At 39.5% G+C, this 17,723-nt stretch overlaps 1 protein-coding gene across 1 annotated transcript; it reads left to right on the plus strand.

Annotated features, from left to right (window-relative positions):
- Positions 1–3,334: 3,334 nt before the first annotated feature.
- Positions 3,335–16,786, plus strand: CLCA2 (chloride channel accessory 2). The gene is made up of 14 exons (XM_026038021.1): positions 3,335–3,490; positions 3,768–3,905; positions 5,243–5,393; positions 5,938–6,046; positions 6,766–6,934; positions 7,200–7,427; positions 7,775–8,002; positions 8,922–9,096; positions 10,487–10,593; positions 11,107–11,331; positions 12,840–13,110; positions 14,499–14,672; positions 15,308–15,544; positions 16,380–16,786. The coding sequence occupies exons 1-14, from the start codon at positions 3,335–3,337 to the stop codon at positions 16,784–16,786; spliced, it is 2,775 nt and encodes a 924-aa protein (XP_025893806.1).
- The last annotated feature ends 937 nt before the right edge of the window (positions 16,787–17,723 follow it).

A 17,723-nucleotide genomic window follows, 5' to 3' on the forward strand; every position in this document is an offset into this window, starting at 1 on the left:
AGTGCCACTTAAAACATGTGTAGCTTCCAAGAAACMCACTATTCTGCACAACAATAAAATAATTTCTGTGTGGTGAGTCTTCAGCGATGGGCAGATGAGGCTGTGGAGGAGGACRGCACAGCAGCCAGGACCGTGCAGATAACTAGGGGTGACAGGCAGCCCAGGGCCAGACCCAGTGTGCAGCGAGGTTTTGTGCCCTAGGAGTTAACAACATGACCCAAACGCAGATGTTTCTGCACGTCTGTGTTGCTGGATGGAGAGCACACAGCCACCAGACAAGCTGGCAAAGTTGAGCACTGCTATGGAGATTGTAGTGCTCTTGCCCCAAGTGCATAGCACCAGTATGATTATTAAACTTTGCTCTTGATCATTATCCAGGTTTGAATCTTCGTGTTCCAGCTTCGATAGTCATTGACCTTTATCAACAGGCACTGGAAACTCTTATGTCGAGCACGCTTAGGCCTTGGGAAGCAGAAGGTTTGGCCATCTTCAGGGACATTAGATGGAAGCACAATCCTACACACCTAGACCAGACTGTGCTAGGTCAGCAGAGATAAGATCTGCATTCCTTCAAGCAGATTTATTTCAAAATAAAGCAATAAATGTTTTCAGTCAACTAGATGTGAGAGGATTATTTATCTAATAAAACAACCACTATCTGTTGGCTAGTTAGCATGTTGTCTTCATCGAAATCTAGCATGTCGTGCGGACTTCGGAGCAGGCTTGTTAAAATACATGAGAGGGAATGGGGGAGAGCGGAGTGAATCTAGCGCTGAGTGCACTGCATGTTGCAGAGGCAGTGCTGCATTCAGGAGCTCAGACATGAGGGGAAAACTACAAACTTTTGTCCTCAAAGTTGCATTTAAATGTCTCTGTTGCACAAGCTACATATTGAAAAAAAACCACAGGAGATGTAACATTGCAGAAGCTGACTATTGCTTAATAAACTCAATAGTTAAGAGGTGCTGGAGAGAGGGGCTTCTTTAAATCTTGCAGAAAAAGCTTATCTGAGCTTTAAAGGTGTAACAGAGCTTTTCAGTCCCAGCTCAGAAATTGAAGATGCCAAAGCCTTCTTTGTTCATTGTGTAATCTTGGCAATAGTGCCTTATTGAGAGAAGTCTCCATTTTCACTTCCCAGCCATGGAACTGGCTGCTTTTTAACAGCATATAATGCAGTGCTCACAATATTGTGCAGGTACTTTTGAAGGCACAATATCTTTCAGAAAAGGAGCTAGCAACCTTTAAAATAAATACAGGTTTCCTGCTAATAGTACTGAAATGGAAAGATGACCAAGAAATGAAAAAAAAAACCAACCTGTTTTATCCAGGAGATCATAAGTTTACTACAAGGAGAAATGTTCTTTTAGTTCCCTGGTCTCCTCCCTAGATTAATTAGTACCCTCATTCTCTGGGCTTGCATATCATTTGCAATAGCTCATTACGTAATACTCAGTGTTTCGTGACGTGTCTACAAGGAGGACAGTGATTTCGGATAAACACTGTAACAGTTCCCGAGTCCAAAGCTCCTACGTGTGGGACTACACTTTGGTAATGAACAGCAGTCAAGTAACCTGTTCATCAAGTGACCTGCCTGCACAAATGTTTTGTGATTCAAACTGAAGCATTTCTTAGTGTTCCTGTGACGAAAGGCAAYACAAATCACAGTTACCCTGGTGTATAATTCGCTCAACTGCACCACCATCAGGTCGAATCCTTTTAATTTTTCATAACTTGATGCTACCTTGTTTATAAAACATGACTTTATGCACCGTATTTTGCAATATTTGCCAGAATACCTTTCTCTCAGTGAGCTCTCAGAGCTAGATGTCCAGGAGGCAGAAAGGTGGCAACGTTTCTCCCCGCTCTCCTGTAAAAGTTGCCCTGGCCTCCCCGCCACCAGCYGGCTGCATGCGGGGGTCCCATGTGGCACTGGGACCCATGTGGTCCCAGCAGAGCACTGGGATCACAGGTCTCCCAAGCATCATTGATCTAGGTGCACTGCATTTGGAGGACACCAATTCAGTGTTGGTTCCACTCTGCTTGAACAAAACGTGCTAGGGAACATCTCACCACAGACACAGCAGTTCTTCCTTTACTGTAAGTACTCACCTAGGTAATTTAGGGTTTCCAGTCCTCTTGCTCACTATAAAACCAGCTGGATTAGTGCCACTCCTCCTCTCCTTGAGTCATTTCTAGCTCCTTGGACTCCAGCTTTCAAGATTGTGGAGATATACGGAAAAGTGATGTCAGATGACTCAGCCATGCCCAATATTTAATTGTAGGACACTTTAGATCTTCAAAGGGGACAAAAATTTCTTTAATTTCTTTTAAGGACTAAGCTGTACTTAAATCCACTTCTTTGTGTAGACTTTCTCTTGTGCAGCAAGCTGGGCTCTGAATTCTGTTCAGTCTCCAAAGCCCAGGTATCAACTGGAAAATTGCTCTTCCCAGTTCCTAAATGGCTACAGCTCTTCTCCTGGAAGTGCACAGTGTCCGGTGAGCASGGCAAGGTTCCAGAACAAGGACAAGTACCAATGGATGCTGCCCAAGGTTGGACACTGGTGAGAAACCCTACAGTAATGAACATGAGGACACCTTGCRGAGTGCCATTCCCCAGGCAAAAGAACAGGAATAATGGGAAGAGCACTGTATGCTCAAGGTGCAGCATATATAGTTTATGTTATTATTCCTTTTCAGGAGAAAAGTGTACCCCCAAGTATGTAACTTCWATTTTAAAGAAACTCATGGAAGAGTTTCTTTATCTGACCAAAGTGCCCTTCTTGGTGAYAGATTGCACAGACAGGCAGGAATTGTGGCAGTGCTGCTGCCCGGGAAATCCTGCTCTGCAGCGAGTAGAGCTGGTGGTCCCCAGCCCTGCTGGTGCCTGCAATGATGCTGGGGCTGGCAGCTCCCCAGTGTCATGGGGGGGGGAGCGGGAAGCTGCATGGAAGTGAGTGGTGAGGCCAGCTGTAGCCCTGCGTGGAGGCCGCAATGAACACAAGGAGCCAAGGCCAAGCCTTCTGTGTGGGGTGGCAGCGAGATGCTCTGCTGGGCTGCTCAGGGAAGCCTGCTCTTGGCTTTATGAGACCTCTGCTCAGTTCCTGATAGCCGCGGATGCTGTGGCAGTGCCGGGGCACCCACAGCACGAGCAGCAGTCCCCACTGCCCAAACCTGCTGCTACCCGTCGGTGCGGTGCCCCGCTCGGCCCCAGGTGCCGCTGTGGAGGCCGGGCCAGGGCTCGCTGCCAGGGGGGCCGCGGCGGGGCAGAGGGAGCCGCCCCGCGTGGCTGTGTGGGCAGCACCAGGCACGGCGGGACGGCCGGCGCGGGGGCACCATGTCCCGTGGCGCTGCGGCGGGGGTCGCGCTGCTGGCGCTGCTGGCGGCCGCGGCAGAGGCGGCTGTGGTGCTGCGCGGCGGCGGCTACAAGGGGCTGGTGGCCGCCGTGCACCCCCGCGTGGGCGAGGACGCGGAGCTGCTCACCAGGCTGCAGGTAGGGCCGCGGCGGGGGGCGGCCGGGCGCTGCTCTGGCCGCCAGTGACTGGTTTTATCGATCCGCGGAGCGAGTGCCGTAAATGCTCAACGCCCAAAAGCGAGGAGAAAGATTAACGAGAGGCTTCCTGAAAGGCGAAATCATTACACTGCCGTTATCGGGTCACTTGGTACATTCTCTATGAAATTTACCGGCAAGTGCCCTAATAAAACACAGCTCACTAAGCAAACATGCCATGCACGCAAGTGACCTGCTCCTTTCCTTGCCCGCATACCAGGAGATGATCACGGAAGCTTCTTTCCATCTCTTCAACGCCACGAGAGGCAGAGCCCATTTCAGGAGCGTGAAGATCCTGATTCCCCCAACGTGGACTGAGAAGGGTTACRAGGCACCAAAGCACGAGTCCTATGACACGGTAAAGCTCAAAGCGTGTCCTAAGGAAGGGAACGTGATCTGGGCTCTTACACACATTTATTAGTGTAGCCAAATGTACCTGAGATTTTAAAAAGTGACATAAAAAATGACCATGTGAAAATGTCCCTAAAAAAAGGCAAAATTGTGTTCCATGAGCAAGGAATAAACATGCAAGTAATGAGCGTCTGCAAACACAAAAATTTCCTTCTAGTCTGCTCTACCTCAGTAGCAACCCCCTCTGTTCTAACTACAGAAAATTTCATTCTAGTCTGTTCTACCTCAGTAGCAGCCCCCTCTGTTCTGAACTATAGAAAATTATCCTGTATACTGAGGGTTGTGTGCTAATGATGTTTGTCAATAAAATCATGGGGCCATGCTCTAGGTTAAGAATTAGGTTAAGAACAAGAGCGTGCTGGGCTGTAAGAGCATCAGGTTAAACATAGATAAGGGCCTTGTCAGCAGAAATCTGGTGACTGGCAGACATTCTTGTTGATATTTGGTTTTATTTTTCCACTTGGTTTCTTATTTATTACACATCAGAAATCTTTTCTTTCAAGCTCCAGTGTTTTTCTTCCTGATGCTTTCTTAACCTGTCATCCATTTAATAACTCTTGGCTCACAATGTGCTGAGGACAGCAGTAATACTAGTCTAGGTGGAGTTTCAAAGCCTCGTTAGGGAGGACAGGCAAGAAATGGAAAGAAACTAGAGCAGCAAAGACAGCTCATTGCTACAGGCATAATAGAAGTAGAGGCTATTTCGTAATGGTTGTTTTACCTATTAGTTAAAAACTTTATGTAGCTGAAATGCAGGAAATAAGAAGAGGAGTAATATACATCTTTTATCTACTTGCAAAGGCACTGGTACTTTCTGACCAGCCCCATAAGCAGCATATTTGTAGCAGACATTCTAAAAATATTCTATTGACAGACTGTGTAATGATATCAACAATAACTTACAAAAAGGTTTTAGTCATCAGAAAAAATAAAGCCTCTTTTCCCCTGAAAGGCACTTAGAAATGAGGATGGTTCCTCAGATGGCCACCTGAGATCCCTGAGCAAAGCTTGCTTTGCTTAAACTTTGTWCCAGCATAGTCCTCCAACATCAGCCATGAGAAAACAACAGAAAAAGAATGAGCCTAATATGCCAAGATCCTTAATGGAAGTGAAAGTGCAGCATTCTCCCACTTCAAGGCTTCATTACGCTGCGGGGAAATGGACCTGCAGTCATTCTGCAGAAGTTAGGAGCTTGGCCACGGGTTAGGCTGTCTTACATGGGACAGTGCGCATGACCCACAAAATATTTCAGCCCTTAATCAAGTTACTGTTGTGTATTTTTAGGCAGATGTCATTGTGGCACCTCCTTACTGGAAACATGGAGATGACCCATACACCCTGCAACCTGGAGCATGTGGACAGACAGGAAAATACATCCATTTCACACCTAACTTCCTAGCAAATGATAATTTGATGGATATCTATGGCTCACGAGGTAAATATTCATTATTTTCTTCTGCTTTCTCTTCAGTTGTATATAGCAAAATACTGAGGAATACTGAAAAGTGCATTGTTTGGCCCTTTCCTGTACATTTTCTGTACACTTCTCTGTTGAGTGCTGTGCAAAGCCTTTGTTAAATAAAGATAACCTTTTGTTCCTAAGCAAGGAAGCACTGGTTCATTGTGGCTAATTCCACCACCAAATTTTAAATATTTAATTACAATTTGGCGTGTGGTTCACTCTTACAAAAGTTTGTATTAAAAAGAATCAGCATTTCATTATAATCTTCTATGGACCGAATTGAAGCTCAAACACATTATGAAAATAGAAGCCAATATTAAAACACATAAAAGCTAAGACTTTCAAATGTTGGTATTTAAAGTTAGTCACACATAGCTTCAAGAACTAATTACTTGATTCTATAAAGGGCTAATGGCTGCGTGGCAGTCTGCTGTTTAACCTTGCTGGTTGCTTGGGCATGCAGTGACATAAGCAATGACCACTGCTGCTGTGTATTTGCAATTCCCTCCTCCCACAGGCCGACTCTTTGTCCACGAGTGGGCCCACCTTCGCTGGGGGGTCTTTGATGAGTATGACAGCGAGAGACCTTTTTATGTAACTGCGCGGAACCAGGTTAAGGTTACAAGGTAATTCAGCATTTTATTCCTTCCCAGTGCCCATTTCGGTGGACTTTCACAAACCTGGTTTGTATAAACTCTTCATGTATTCCTCTTTTTCCTTTAGTCCTTACTTGATTCGTCATGAAAAACCCTCCCTGCTTTATGAATGGTTCCTGTGATTCTCTGCACACCCATTTCTGCACATTTGTCTCATTGATGGCTCAGCAGCGATGGTGAAATGCTCCTTGCCCCTGCATTGCCTCCGTTTCTCACCTTGMCACTCCCAGCTCTGGGCACCCTGCACGCTTTGGCCTTTCCCACTGCAGATTCATTCCTTCAGCCCTGCTGCTGCCCAGCTTTGCTGCTGAGTGCCAGAGTGCACCGGACACCCGTCGCTTCCCTCCCTGCCCTACAGCCAAATGGGGCCCTGAGAAGTAAAGCTGTAAGGACACAGAGCTGTAAGAGCCCCTGAGCCCTCAGGAAACCAGGAAGCTGCTAAGAGCTTTCCAGGGCCTGGCAGCATCTTGCAGTGTCAGCCACACGTCTGTAACTGTAACATTTCTTCTCAGTTGATACGCTAAAGTGATTGGAAAGTAAAAAAATGAGTGTTTTTTCATTGTGTCATGTTGCAGCGTACATCCATATGTTTCTACAATGATATGCTTTGCATAGGTCCAGTGCAGAGCACAGTGCAAAAGCCTCATGTTCTTGCTGTACCTGGGAAATACAGTCTGCCTTATCCCCAGGTGCTCCTCTGATGTTACTGGCATCTACGTCTGTGAAAAGAATTCCTGTACTGAAGGCAGCTGTGTTATTAATAAGCTAACAGGCCTTTTCAAGGAAGGATGCACATTTATTCATGACAGGAATCAAACTGCAGTATCATCAATAATGTATATGCAAAGCTTGTCATCTGTAAGTACAATCAAATAAAAACATTTTCTTTCAATGCTATGCAAATTTATCATYCTTGCTCTGGAAATATTACATTTGCTTCAACTTTTATCTAAGTAAATACACTGTAATATATATATATATATCAATGTAAAAATAAGCTTAGTAATAGTGAATGTCCTACTTATATGCAAGAACCATCAGTGAAGATTCATTCCTATCCCTGTTTTTATTTCTGGTTTTCCTTTGGTGCTTACTTTTGATTTTTGTCTACTTACCATCTGAGGTGGCTGAATTCTGCGATGAACATAACCATAACAGAGAAGCACCCAACCTGCAGAATCGAATGTGTGATTACAGAAGCACATSGGAAGTAATCAAAAACTCCCCAGATTTTAAAAATAACCCTCCAGTGACCAACAGCAGCTACATTACTCCTCCTTCCTTCTCATTGCTGCAGAAGAGAGATAGAGTGATATGTTTAGTGCTTGACATTTCTAAGACTGTAAGTGGGGTAAGTTCATACTCAGATAYATTTTATTGCATTTTACCTTTCTAGATTATGTTTTCAGACACTGTAGATGAGATGCACTTCTCTACACAGAGATGGAGAAGTTTGTCTACAGTGCATTTGATTTTCTAGGATTCATCTTCAGTGAAATAAGCTGAGGAGCACATTTAAGCTTTTGTATTTTAATCAAAATTAATATTGGAATTTGCAAAAAGTTTTTAGATGAGTTTTTTCTTTCACCAGTTGATATTTYTGCAGAGGAAGTTTAGCTATTGCTATTGCTGCATATTTTGCAGCTTTCATTGCATACACTTACAAAACTGTTTGCTTTTTACTCTTTTTATATTTAGGATAACTGGATCAAACGATTGCATCAAGCAGCAGAATTATATCTACTGCAAATAGTGGAAGAATATTCTTATGTTGGTATTGTGACGTTCAGTCACAGGGCAGAGATCAAGGCTTACGTGCGTCAGGTCGTGAGCGACGATGTTCGGAAGCAGCTTGCGTCCCACTTACCTGCAGCTCCAGGGAGCGAGAGAGCTGACGTCTGTGCAGGCCTGCAGCTGGCATTGGAGGTGACGTGTTGAGAGCCCTGGTCCCGTTTGTACCTCCTGTGTGGATATTTCCAGTTTTCATTGTGAGGATTTCTATTCCTGGGCCACATTCAATATCTTCAGCTGATTATTTTATTGTTTGAAAATAATTATAGTACTCTTCCAGTGTACTTATTACACACAAATCACCTAGTAATAACGAAAAGAAAAATAACCCAAATTCACCATTAAATCTTTACATCTTTTATAAATAACACTATATGATCTTTGTATGGTTTTACATTTTATATAAATACACATAGAAAACTAATGATACAYATTTCTAAACTTTACAACTTTAGAAGTTCATACTTTTATGAGCGATATAAGCCCTAACTTCTACTGTCCAGATTGCCATTTCATTTYGTTTAAAACAAAAATGATGTTGGCATACTCAGCAGTTCTGGTGCCTGTTCATAATCAGGATTTCATCTGCCACGTGGACAAAAACCTTTGTCAGAATGTCAAGGCAGAAATATGGAAGCAGAAATGTTCTTTCTGCTCTGATTTTAATTGTTTTTCTGTTTTAGTGAGAGTTTGTAGTCTCAGCCTTARGCCATGAGGATTTTGTCTGTAAAAATACCTGAGGGGAAGGAAAGTAAAGCAGAAGGTATCTGCATAGTACACATATGCAGCATATTCTGATTTTATTCTTTGCTATTTCTATACCACAGTATACTATGGTATAAAAATATCATAGTATAGAATGTATAGTATATACAGTATATGAAATACCATAGTACAGAATATCATAGTATACTATGGTATAAAAATAACAAAAACTAAAATCAGTCACTAAATTTCAATGGACTTTCCTGATTATCTTTCTTTTGAAGAAAATGACAGAGTTAATTCCATGTCAGATTTATTGCTTCTGTTAATACTGGTCCTTCTGCCTCAGGTAATCAGGAAGAAAGATGGAAGTACATATGGATCTGAAATTGTACTGGTGACAGGTGGACAAGACAGTATGAAGAAGTGTTTTTCTGATATGGTTAACAGTGGATCAGTCATTCACACAATTACTGTTGGGTCTTCTGCTGCTAAAGAAATTGAACATTTCTCCAAAGAGACAGGTAAGTATTGGAACAAACTATGACTCCAATCCTGAAAGCATTCAGCTCAGATACATCTAGTAAAGCACAATGTACGTGTACCTGTGTGAAACTGTGAACTTGCCAATATATTTCTCTTTTGAACAATTTCAAGAAGTGAGCCTCAGCTATGTAGTTCGCGGTCACAAAAGTTACCTAAGAAAAGCAGCTGTAGTGTCAACAGAGTAAAATTCCTTATGAAGACATCTTCATCTCCAATCAGTAATGCTAGTGGATCCATAGATCTAAAACCAGAATGAAAATCAATGATATGGTGAACTCATTTAAACAAAAGTTGTCAAGATTCTAGACTTTAACAGATACTTGGGTGTAGCAAAATCAGTAAGAATTGCATTCAGTGACTGAATTTCACAGGAGAAATTGCCGTGTACAAGCAGCTTTTTCTTAATCCTTAGTCTTGAGTTGTTAATTTCTAATATGCATGCCACTGTTTCTATTGTAAGTGTTCACATATTTCATCAATACCTATCTTGCAAAATTCTTAGGTGTTCTTTTTTTGAAATGCTTGTAATTTCTTAATGCACAAAGACATTTCATTGCAAAATTTTAGCCTTTTGCCTTTGTCTTGAATTGGTTAGATACTTAGGTCTTACAGTAGTAACCTCTATTTTTCAGTAGGTATGGTTTCTAAGTAATTTAAAATTTGAAGGTCTGTTTAAAAATGAGCTTAAACTGCTCTGAAATGTTTGAAAGCAGTAGGTTACATTATATTTACCCTGAATTCCTCAGTAAAACTTATTTTATAAAGCCCGTATGAGCATTTAAGTAAGAATAAAGATTCATGTATGAACAGGGCTAAATTTTRCTCTGTAAACTAATGTGTATTAGAGGGTCAAAACTGGAGAGTGAGGCACAAATTTTCAAATGTGTCTGCTAGTTGTTCTTTTGTTCCTCTTATACATTTGGATAAAGAGCACAGCTCATTCGTGTGCATAGGTACTTTTCAAAAGCTGGCCTTGAGTGTTTGTCTTGAAAATAATCTTCATTTATGCAGGTGGCCTAGATAGGTCTTTGACTTGACAGGCTGTTCTACTTGGTTAGAATTGTAGTAGTGGATTTGCAGCACTATCAGGATGTTTTTGTAAAGCAAAGTGAACTTATTTTTAAAAAGTCATTACAGAGTAGTAAGCTCATGTTGTCATTTTAATTCAAGAGGCAGTTTGAGGCTGATGAGAGAACGTTTACTAACAAGAGGGTTAGTGTCTGCAGGTAGGGGAGGAGGCTGTCCTCCCTTCCTAATACTACTGTGGGTTTTGTGGCATGACTTACATCCTGGGAATCTAATTCAAAGACCATATCATGTGTAGTATGGAATAACTGCATTTGAAATAAAATCTTTGCTCTGCTTCAGGAGGGCTGAAGTTTTTTGTCCCAGAAAGACTGGACTTCAGTGACTTACTGGATGTTTTTAGTGGAATTTTGTCTAGAAGTGGAGATACTTTCAATCACTCTATTCAGGTTTGTCTTATAAGCACAGTGGGTTTTTTTGGTTTGTTTGTTTGTTTTGATAAAACCAGTACTTAGCAAATTTTCCTAGCTGTTATATTATTTTCTCCCAGTGACCATTCAGCTTGATTTATAGTCCCATTTCCTTTTGTTGCAGGTTGATAGGCTGATTATTTTTTCTRTAATTTGACAAATAGCAGTAATTTACCTAAAATCCAACTGGGTAACAGAATATGCAAGCCTTTTTCAATGCTGTTGCATTTTTAACCTGAACCAAGGCAGGGACTCATGGTTATTTCCACCATTCAATGGAGCTGTTACTAAAATCTGGTAATCTGTGCAAGTAAATAGGACAATGAAGGCCAAAACCATTACAGAAGATGAAAGTTAAAAATAGGTATATAGAAAGAAAGAAATACATGTTTGGGGGCTTTTTGTCAGATTTGATAATTTAAAATGAGAATTAATGCCTTTCTTTGTAAGCATATGTGATTTTCAGAACTGATGGTTTTTTCTTTTTCATAGATTGAAAGTGCTAGTGACAGTATTGGCAGGTACAAGGAACTGCGTAGGACAGTGACTATTGACAGCACAGTGGGAAGAGAAACATTCTTTGTAGCCACTTGGCAGACGTCTGGAGCTCYGGAGATCACACTGTCTGATCCCAGTGGGAAAAGTTACACCAACAAGGACTTTGACATTGATTCAGTTTTCCATGTAGCTCGTCTTCAGATTCCAGGAATTGCAGAGGTAAGATTTAAGATCTCTTTTTACTTGCTAGGTGTGGAAAAGCATCTTAATTGTTCATTGTTTGCATTCTATTAAAGGTAAGTACAATCATGAGATAATGCTGTTCTGCTGCTCCATGCTATCAGTGTGCAAAGCAATTTCCTGCTAGGTTCAAGAGCACTACCKTAAGGTTTTCTCTCTACCTCTTTTCACTTCATTTAAAACTCATTTCCAAATTTCTGAATCCTGTTAGTAGCCAGAAACTCAATTTTCTGTTATCACATTAAGCAATACATGACATCACAGAGCTGTTGTTTCATCTGTAACGTCCCACTCAAAATTACTGTATTGTACATACAAACTTTATTCTAAAGGTTTGTTGGATAAAAGGTGCCATAGATTTGACTCGAGGTCTAGCAAGTTATGCATCTAACTTAAAACTGCAGTAAGCAGACCTAAATTAGCTAAATCAGATGCACCGGTTTAACACAGAGGGGACAGGTTGCATGAGATGTGTGCAGGAGGTACAGGTCGTGTCCAATATCTTCTCATCCAGAGCAGCTTTAGGTTGCTTTCTATTCCATCTGAATTTAAACATGGAAATTTATGCTACATGTACATAGATGAAGATACATGAAGTGATGGATCTGGAACAATATCTAAATGTATAAATTTTATTTATTTCTCATTTACATCTGGTTCAACTCATTATTCACTATTCTTGTAACAATGAAAATGTTCATAATGGTGTTACCTACCATTATGAAAAAGACCAAATACACTGAACTTTCAGATGCTGAGATCTAAATTCTATTAGAAAAGTTTTTAAAATTTTGCCAAAAGTCTGAACTACAACTGCTTACTCAGCCCCAAGAATTTTGCTTTAGAATCCTTTCTCTTTTTAGGATAATTTTTACATCACTTTGCCATTTGAAGAGTTTGGGGGAATCTTTTTCACCAATGGAAATTAGTGAGGAAGAAACCAGAAATATTAACCAAAACTAGTACCTTGACTTCTGTGAAGTATAGATTTATAGCACTTCCAAACAAAAGCAAGGTATGTGGACTACATTAAGGCCTTCTGAACTACTTACAAAAGGGATTCCTGCTTAATTTAGTAAACTCATCACTGTTGTTAGTGAACTCCAGTGTTTGTTTTATATTAAAATTACATACATTTCTAATTTTTTTGAGTGTCCAGAAAGTAGGAAAATAGAGTTGCAGATTTTTTTCAATGCCACAAGAAGGCCCTTCATGAAAGTAATCTTTAATCACTTAAGTAGTCCACGGAAATTAAGGAAGTCTCATAGGGAATGGTTTCAGAACCACAGTCTGGAGGTCAAATTGCAAAAGTTTTTCATGCWGAGTTATATTTATGAGTATTCCCATTGACAGAAACAAAGCTACTCAGTTAATAAGTAACTAAGCATTACTTAGTTTAAACAGGCTATTAGAATTTAAATAAGCTTAAATTAAATTATCCAAAAGAGAGTTATTTCATTTTAAAAGGGCTGAATTCTTCTTTCCAGACAGGGGAATGGATATACACCCTGACGAATATTCACCCATCTCCTCAAGTTCTAACAATGATGGTGACTTCTCGAGCAGCAAATTCAACTATACCTGCGGTGGCTGTGAAAGCCCATGTGAGCAAAGATATAAATGACTATCCCAATCCAATGGTTGTCTATGTACAAGTTAGTCAAGGGTTTTCTCCTATTCTTGGAGCAAATGTGACTGCCATTATCAGTCCACAGAATGGAGATCCAGTTTCCTTGGAACTTTTTGACAACGGAGCAGGTAATAAGACTCCTGAAATAAATTTGAAAATATCTAGAAARTTAAATTAAAGGTCTCATCCAACTGCAGTCTTTACTGAGTACTCTGTAATGTAATGCACTGAGACAGAGTAGCCATGRCTCAGTGGTAATGTGCATGAGTGCACCTGAGATTATTGGGGTTATTTCTAGATATTTTCTCACTTGGTAAATCAATTATGAGTATAAATTTAAATGCACAGAGCCAATAATCCAGTAAATGCCAGTAATCAGAAATGTGCTGCGTATCAATTAGTTATCACTTAACTGTTAATTTAAGATATCAGTTGCTATTCACACTAATCAAACTGATCAAGTTCAGCACATTAGAGGATGAAGCCTTTAAAGCTCAATAACTTAAAATGTTTTCAGTAGTAAGCAGGCCCAGAAGGCAAGGCTGAGCACAGTCTGTTTTCCAGAGCCCATCATTTTGTTAATAGAGCAGCAAATTATCCAGTTATTTTGGTAATTTTTCATACTATTTTGATAAAATGTATTTCTATACTGAATTTCAAAACAATATCAGAAGACTGCTGTAATGAATCTACTTTTTGCACAAACACATATTTTATATACTTGATGTAATTTTTGTTTCATTTTCATGACAGAAACCCGCAAGGGTGGAAATAATTCTTACACAGAGGTAATTAACATTAATCACTTTAATTAACATTAAAGTGATCCCTTGGGAGAATGRGTCCATATTTGAGAAGTGCTTTTCAGGAAGTAAAACCAAGCACTTCAGAGGTCCAYATGCAGGGGCCCTGTTTCACCCAAACTCCTGGGGCAGCAGGCTTGTTTTGCCAAGCTCCATTCACTTGTGCTTTAGGATTCTTTGAGATTCATGCTAACTTTTAAAATATACCACAAGCTGTTTTATAATGGAAGCTGTCTTTTCAACTATTTGGATTCCCTGGTGTACAGGAACAACCTGTACTTTATGCCTCAGAATTTTTATTAGGTTAAGATTACCAATAATGATGTGTTGCCAGTAATTTGTGATGGTGGTTATAGTAAATGAATAATGTAYTTGAAGAAACTTTTGCATGTGTTTCCAAGGAAGGGTTTTAAGGATATAAGGAAACTCTTCTTCTGCTCTATCATAAAATAACAGATGATTTTGCTAAGAAATTAGCTATTCTTTCAGTTAACACACAATGAAAAGACATCTTAATTTCAGACTGAAATCTTCTTCAACACTTTTAACAGATCATCAAAATCAGAAGAGCTGCACAGATTGATTGCAAGTCAGGGAAAAATATGCTTACTGCTTCTACATTCTGGTGTCCACAGACGAATCTAGAAGGCTTCCACAAGCACACCAATCTGCTTGCTTTTGCTTTGTTAAATTATACCTTCTTTTATATCTAGGTTCTGACATTGTCAAGAATGATGGTATCTATTCAAAGTACTTGTTTTCTTTCCCCGGGAATGGCAGATACAGCCTGAAAGTCCATGTCCACGCTAGCGCTAACAGAACTATCGTACCCCAAAGGGCAATGTCGTGGAGCCACGCCATGTATATACCGGGTTATGTGGAGAATGGTAAGGCAAAGGAACATGCAGAAAAGCACACAGTTATTTAGTCCAGCGCCTGCATACTTCAAGTCCCTTTGCAAATGCTAACAGTAGCATCAGGTCAATGATATCCCATTGAGGAGATACTTAGTTTTAAATGCTTTTCAAACACTGAATGTAGTTGTTTCCCTTCAACACAAGAATAAATATCTATTCCTCAGAACAATGTTAGAGCAGACTGTAAACCACTAATACAGCAGTTATCTATGTAATACCTATAGACATGAGCGGCCAGTAAGGCATAAGGATGTAGGTTTTGTCTGTGAAAAGAACAGCTGTAGGTTTGGTAACTTGAGTAACTATAATGAATCATCTTAAATTAAATTGAATTGAGTTCTTAATTGAACTTAAAAGAACTATTGAATCTCTCTAAATGAAGTTCTGCAATGATTTTGTAACAAATCACAGTTCACTTTAATATTAATCTTAGTAATTCTCTTGAAACTGCGTTAAGTACATAACTGCTCTGGAAATTACTTAATTTAGATTACTGGATTTTTTGGATTGAAAGCAATGGAAATGAAATGAAGCTCAGGTCATCTGCAGAGTACAATATTATGCAAATACTTAAGACTGATCAACATTTTTTAAAAATGCTTCAGGTAAAATCAAGATGAACCCATCAAGACCCTCAATTATTAGAAATGATCTTCAAATCCAAAGAGGTGGTTTCCACAGAACATCTGCAGGAGGCTCCTTTATAATATCTGCGGTTCCAGTGGGACCTTATGCTGATGTGTTTCCACCATGCAAAATTATTGACCTTGATGCCAGAATAGAAGACAATAAAGTTGTATTATCATGGACAGCACCAGGAGATGATTTTGACAAAGGCCAAGGTAGGTTTCTTGGCTTGTTTGCCTGTCTCCTGCCCAAGGAGAAAATGCAAAATGAGTAAATTTTCCATCAGCATTTTAAATTAATTTCCACATTTTTTTTTTGCATCCAGAAGCACCTTTATAAATGTCAGCTCACATTTTGTGTGTGCAAAATAATGGTTCTAGACTTTCTACTAGTAACTGAAGACTCAACATTTCTTATTCTTCATTACGAAACAAATGTTTGTTAATTATAAATGGGTTAAGTGTGTCATGATGGTAATAGAGTGTGATACGCATACACAACACAATACCTGTAATGCACTTCRTCTCACTGACACCACTGGGGGTTGTGTTATCGACTACAGTGGCTCCAGGCTTTGCTCCTGTTATTCTTGCATAAATTTTAAACAGAATTAAGTAGCCAAAGTATTTTTTGAAAAAAAAAAATCAAAATTGATGCCAAATTGAAGAGAAGGAAATACTGTATGAATGCAAAGAGACTGGAAATAAGCACATCAGATTTTGATCAAATACAGAATTACATTTCACTTAGTGGCAGGTGAAATTCAGTGAAGTCAGGAATACTATGAGACTTTAGTGGGGTTCACGATGATCTGTTCATTTCAATACTGTATCACAGTGAGAAATCATTATCAGAATGATCCAAGCAGTCAGCTTAGGTAGCAAAAATAACTTTTTTCAGATCTATCTACCGTGCTGTATTTATCTTTCCCGCTAGCTGAACTGGCTAATGAAACCAATAATAAGTTAATAAGTGTTTTAAAGAGAAATCAGAAGTTTTAATGATAGCTAACACACAGATGAAAATATAWTTTAATACTTGTATTTTCAGCTGCAGGTTATGAAATCAGAACAAGTGAAACTCCTCTGGAGTTACGGGACAACTTCTATAGGACTACTTTTGTGAATGCCTCCAGTCTCTCACCTGAGCTTGCGGGTTACAAAGAAATGTTTGCATTTAAACCAGAAGCCTTTACAGCAGGAAACATCAGCATCATCTAYGTAGCTATACGGGCCATTGATGAAGTCTCTCATCACTCTGAGCTATCTAACATTGCACAGGCAGTAATGTTTATTCCTCCAATGGACTCTCCTAYTTCTAATGTGGAATTTGGTGTTTCAACAATATTGTTACTAGTCTTTGGATTGTTAGCAGTAGTTTGTCTTACAGGCAGYACAACCTTCTTTTTATTAAAGAAAAAGGACAAAAAGACAGAAACTACTACTAAATTGCTTTAACTGAAATTCCAAGCTTGTCTGACYGCTAAACATTTTTAATTTTTTGTTTAAATGATTTCCTACTCAAAAATAGGTGTTTTACCAGGCAGAAAGAATAAGCAGATAATTACATTCCAGATTTGTATGAAACCGCAGTGATTTAATAGTCATATGTTGTATATGAATTTTATAACTGAAGAGCAGGTTACATTAAAATAAATCACATGTAAATAATTGTACTGAATAGATGCAGTATATGTATACCAACTTACATGTATGTCAAATATGTCATAGCCTATTCTTTTAGTATGAAGATTATGATTAAATTGAGAAACATATTTTAGTTGATGTGCCTTAGAGAAAAATAATAAAAAACCACGAGCTCCTGCAGATCATATTTTCATTTCTATAAATATGTCTGCATTTTAGCTGTCTGTATAAACATATTCATGTGTGTGTGTGTGTGTGTATATATATGTATATATAGACACACAAATACAAAAGAAAGGTCTTAAAATATATTTGTAGGGTTAGATTTGTTTCCTCCATAATGTAAGACTGCAATTTTAATTATTATCTTGTAGAAAARCCCTGTGTAAAGCTAAGGCATTGTAATATTTTATAATGGAAGTCTAGGATCTAGGCCATGTTACCACTCCACTGCCTTAGAGAAAAATAAAATGAAAAATAAAGGAAAAAGAAAACCCTGGAATCCTGACTGCTCCTGTTCTTTATGGTGAGAATTAGGGTAGTCCTGTATTTCCACTTTGTCTGAGTCTTAATCCAAGGGGCTTAAAAAAGTCCTCTGCTAATGTAAGAGATGAAAGAAGTAAAATCCTGTGTTATTCATTGAATGTAGAGTTGGAAATAGCAAGACAGGTGGAAAAGGAGGTAGAAAASAGGAAGTAAGTGGTCAGAGAGAAGCAAGGACACAGGGTGGCATTTCAGTGCTGTCCTG

The sequence above is a fragment of the Nothoprocta perdicaria genome, unplaced genomic scaffold (genome assembly GCF_003342845.1).
Source record: "Nothoprocta perdicaria isolate Ctin4 unplaced genomic scaffold, notPer1 scaffold_20, whole genome shotgun sequence".
Lineage (NCBI taxonomy): Eukaryota > Metazoa > Chordata > Aves > Tinamiformes > Tinamidae > Nothoprocta > Nothoprocta perdicaria.